Source organism: Tupaia chinensis, unplaced genomic scaffold (assembly GCF_000334495.1).
Source record: "Tupaia chinensis unplaced genomic scaffold, TupChi_1.0 Scaffold000057_1, whole genome shotgun sequence".
Classification (NCBI taxonomy): domain Eukaryota; kingdom Metazoa; phylum Chordata; class Mammalia; order Scandentia; family Tupaiidae; genus Tupaia; species Tupaia belangeri.
The window spans coordinates 6797131-6801184 of record NW_006159515.1 but is presented as its reverse complement, the minus strand read 5'-3'; the positions used below and the strand labels follow the sequence as shown (position 1 = coordinate 6801184).

Sequence of the window (4054 nt, the reverse complement as noted above, 5' to 3'; positions counted from 1 at the left end):
CTCCTCTCGGGATCTTGGGCACGCACGCACACGTGCCCGGCGTGAGTTTTTAAGCCACCGGGTCTGGGACACAAACCACAGTCAACTACGTCGGAGTCCAGCGACATAGCCATACGCTAACTGCTGATTCCCCACAGCCTCACTTTTTATCACTGGCTCCCATAAGAGTGGTACTTTCGTTTCAGTTGACGCATGATATAATGACCTTATATTCCATATTTTTAAATGTATTATAAAGTAACAGCTTATCACCAGATGTTGTGGGAGGGTACATCGCAGTATTTTTTTAAGATTTATAGACACACAGTCTGTTGAATTGATATAATTCAAAGCTTTCATTGTTACTGTATTTTTTTTCCCTTTTTTTGAAATTTGCCAAAGTGTGTTTGTTCACCAGAGAGACAGAGGAGGAGGGAGGGAAAGTGAGAAAGCACACCATGCCCCTGCCCCACCCCCCATGGGGAATGGTCGTGCCATGATCCCTTCTTCATCTCTACCTCTTTTTTGAGATTTTTGGGCACGCACACAGGTACACCCAGCATATTTCAAACTGTTGAATCCAGGACTCAAACCATGCAATTGGCCATGTCATATCCAGCCACCTTAACCACCACACCACAGGCTGGCTCTGTTATTGTATTTTTTCAATACAGCATTACGATTGTGATTTTTACAAAATAAAGCTCTATGCATTGCTGTGACGCTCAGTTCCTGGTATTTGCTAGTTTAGTCAGGTTACAGAACTCTATAATCATATAAGCCTTTCAACCCAAATTTCATTAAGTCTGTGTGTTAGAAGAAATGTTAAATAGTTACACGAAATCATTTTTGTGTCTGTTCTCCTTGCCCATATTAGGAATATCAGTGTAAGTAGATTGTCTGTAGTGAATATTTCTTTATGTGCACCAGTATTCCAGGCTTAAAAAAGAATCTCTACTTTTGTAGTGTCCACACAGACCATGGCCAGACAGACAATGGGGATTGTGCATCTTTGATGATGTCATAGAACACTGTAGTCCAGCCTCATTTAAATATGCAGAATATTTCTTAAGGCCAATGCTACAGTATGTGTGTGACAACAGCCCAGAAGTCAGGCAAGCAGCCGCGTATGGCCTGGGAGTCATGGCACAGTATGGTGGAGATAACTATCGCCCTTTCTGTACAGGTACTTTCGCTAATGACATGAGTTTTATTCTAGGTGTCTCTTTTATCCCTACCTTGTTCTCTTTACCACATCTCAAATATTGTATACCTGTTTCTTCTTCACTCTCAGCCCTCTTTTCAAATACCTTATACATATCACTTAGGAATTGGCTCTATTCATTCTCATAGAAATGCAAATGAAATTTGAGTGGAATCAAAGCCTCCCCCACCCCAACATCCAGGGTATGTTTCATTCTAGTTTTTGCAGCTATATCAGTCTTAGCATGGGACTTTCAAAACTTCTTGGGGAAGATAGCTAGGCAGCTTGTAAAGTAGGTGTAGGTGATGAGCAGTGTAAATCTGGAGGCTGTTAGTCTTTCAGGATCTCTTAGGAGAGTACCGCTCCTGTCCACCTCCCCTGAGCTACCATTCTGTAAAGTAACCACAAAGACAAAACTGCCTTACACTTTTAATGTTTTCTCACTGTAATTGATAACTGGACCAAAGAAAAAAATACTCTGTTAATTTGCATGAAAGCATGAGGTTTTTAACTGACTTTTTTTTTTCAAATGCTTACTTTAGAAGCACTTCCACTGCTGGTAAGAGTTATTCAGTCTGCAGATTCTAAGACCAAAGAAAATGTCAATGCTACAGAGAACTGCATCTCAGCAGTAGGGAAGATTATGAAGTTCAAGCCTGACTGTGTAAACGTTGAAGAAGTCCTCCCACACTGGTTGTCTTGGCTTCCATTACATGAAGACAAGGAAGAAGCTGTTCAGACTTTCAATTATCTGTGTGATCTGATTGAAAGGTAAGAAAGCACTGACTGACCTTATTTCTCCTCCTTCAGAAAACAGTGTTTCCTTGCTCTCCCCCCCCCATGTAAAACTTAAGTTTAATCCACAATCTTTGCAAAACCTTCACTAGAATAGGCTTATAATACCTAGAATCTTAGGGCACTAAAGATTGCAATTTTATTTTTCTAATTTTATTTATCATTATTATTTTTACTTTCAATTGGTTATAGGGCATGTGCACTCACCAGAGTGACAGAGAAGAGAAAGGGAAGGACAGAGCAAGAAAGAGAGAGAAGGAAAGAGAGAAAGCAAGCTGCTAGGTCCAGGACTTGAACTGCGGTCATCCATGTGGGAGTCTAGCACCTTAACCACCATTAACCTGCTGTCTTGGAGATTGCCTTTTAGTAAGATCTATTTTTCAGTTACTCTGTGAAATTAAATTCAACAAATGAGGCACTTTAGAAAATACACTGATACCTTTCTTCTTCTTATGCTTACCTGGTGTTTATTTTCCAGCTTACTCTTGAAATGTCCATAAAATCCTTTTGAAATTAAGATTTATTACTGAAATAGTTTCTAATAGGAAAATAAATTTGTCTTAGATACTGTTACTCTTGGTCCAGCAGGTGGTGTTTTGGTTAAGGCACTGGACTCCTACATGGCCAACCATGGTTTGAGTCCTGGCTCTGGCGGCTTTCCTTCTCTCTATATGTGTGTGTGTGTGTGTGTATGTATATACATATATATGTATGTGTGTGTGTGTGTATATATATATATACACTATATATATATAGAGAGAGAGATATCTATTTTAAATTAATAATAAGTAAATCTTTAAAAAATAAACTCTCTTGGGCCAGCAGGTGGCATGGTAATTAAGGCACTGGATCCCACATGGCCAGCTCTGCAGTTCAGACCCTAGGCCAGTGGCCTGAAAAGTCCACTGGGCACACTTGTGTGCATGTCCAAAATCCCAGAAGACAGTAGAGGAGAAGGGACCATTCTCCCTGGGGAATGATTTCTCACTTTCCTTTATTTCTCTCTGGCAAGCACATCCCCCATGGCAAAAGTCTTAAACAAAGATTAGCTGTTACCCTTAAGTAGTATCTAGATTGGTTTTTTTACTACATTATAAATTATTTAGGAAGCACTTGGAACATTTTATTGTTTAAAAAGAATCTTGAAAGATGAGCTAAGCATTTTTCTAGTTTACACAGGAAGAAATGAAGGAGCTAATATCTAAAATTAGCTAGGTTGTTTTCCACTGAATTTAAAAGGCAGTTGGTCTTAGTGAACACATAATCATTTTATAAAGACCTTATTTTAAAAATGCATTGTTGAGAGAAAGGTAAAGTGTGAGACCCAGTGATTTCTCCTTAACAATTTTATTTAGAAAGGTTTGTTTTATTTTCTTTCTTTTGTCAGTAATCACCCAATCGTTCTTGGCCCGAACAATACCAATCTGCCCAAAATATTCAGTATAATTGCAGAAGGAGAAATGCATGAGGCAATTAAACATGAAGATCCTTGTGCCAAACGTCTGGCTAATGTAGTTCGCCAAGTACAGGTAAGCTGATTTGGTGGTTGAGTTGAGGGAAGGGAGATAAATCCTTCCAGTTTTGTTAGGAAAAGCTAGAAATCAAATGAGGCAGGAAATCTCATTTTTCTATTCTCTTGTCTACAAGCCTCAAATGGATTTTATGTAATATAACCTATCCATATGTTCTCATTATTTATTAAAACAAAAACCTTCTTAAATTCAAGATATTCTGAGCCTTTCATTTGGTGCTTAGCACATGCTCATTATGCAGTAGTTTTTCTGCATATCTGAAGGGAAAAGATGAGATTTAATAAGTTAACAAACCTATAAATGATGTTTATTTTCCTAAATTCCTGTGGCGAGATAGACTACATCTGCCTTGCACAGTTTTATCAGCACAAAAATGAAGAAAACTTACTATAAATGAAGTGAACTTCAAGGAAATTGAACAGATGTTTTGCTTTTACAAACTAAGCTACTTAGAGAGGGCATTTTATTGCAGTCTTCCTATATGACTATTAAAATCCTTTGAAGTGATCGTGTCACAATATCTAAATCTGTGTGCATGTTTCTT

At 38.3% G+C, this 4054-nt stretch overlaps 1 protein-coding gene across 1 annotated transcript in view; it reads left to right on the top strand.

Annotated features, from left to right (window-relative positions):
• The window catches only part of IPO5 (importin 5), a 38676-nt gene that overhangs the window by 33854 nt on the left and 768 nt on the right, over positions 1-4054 (top strand). Inside the window, exons 22-24 of the mRNA XM_014592364.1 lie at positions 946-1165; positions 1726-1954; positions 3366-3507. Coding sequence (XP_014447850.1) covers positions 946-1165; positions 1726-1954; positions 3366-3507 — 591 coding nt within the window. The remainder of the gene's footprint in view (positions 1-945; positions 1166-1725; positions 1955-3365; positions 3508-4054) is intronic.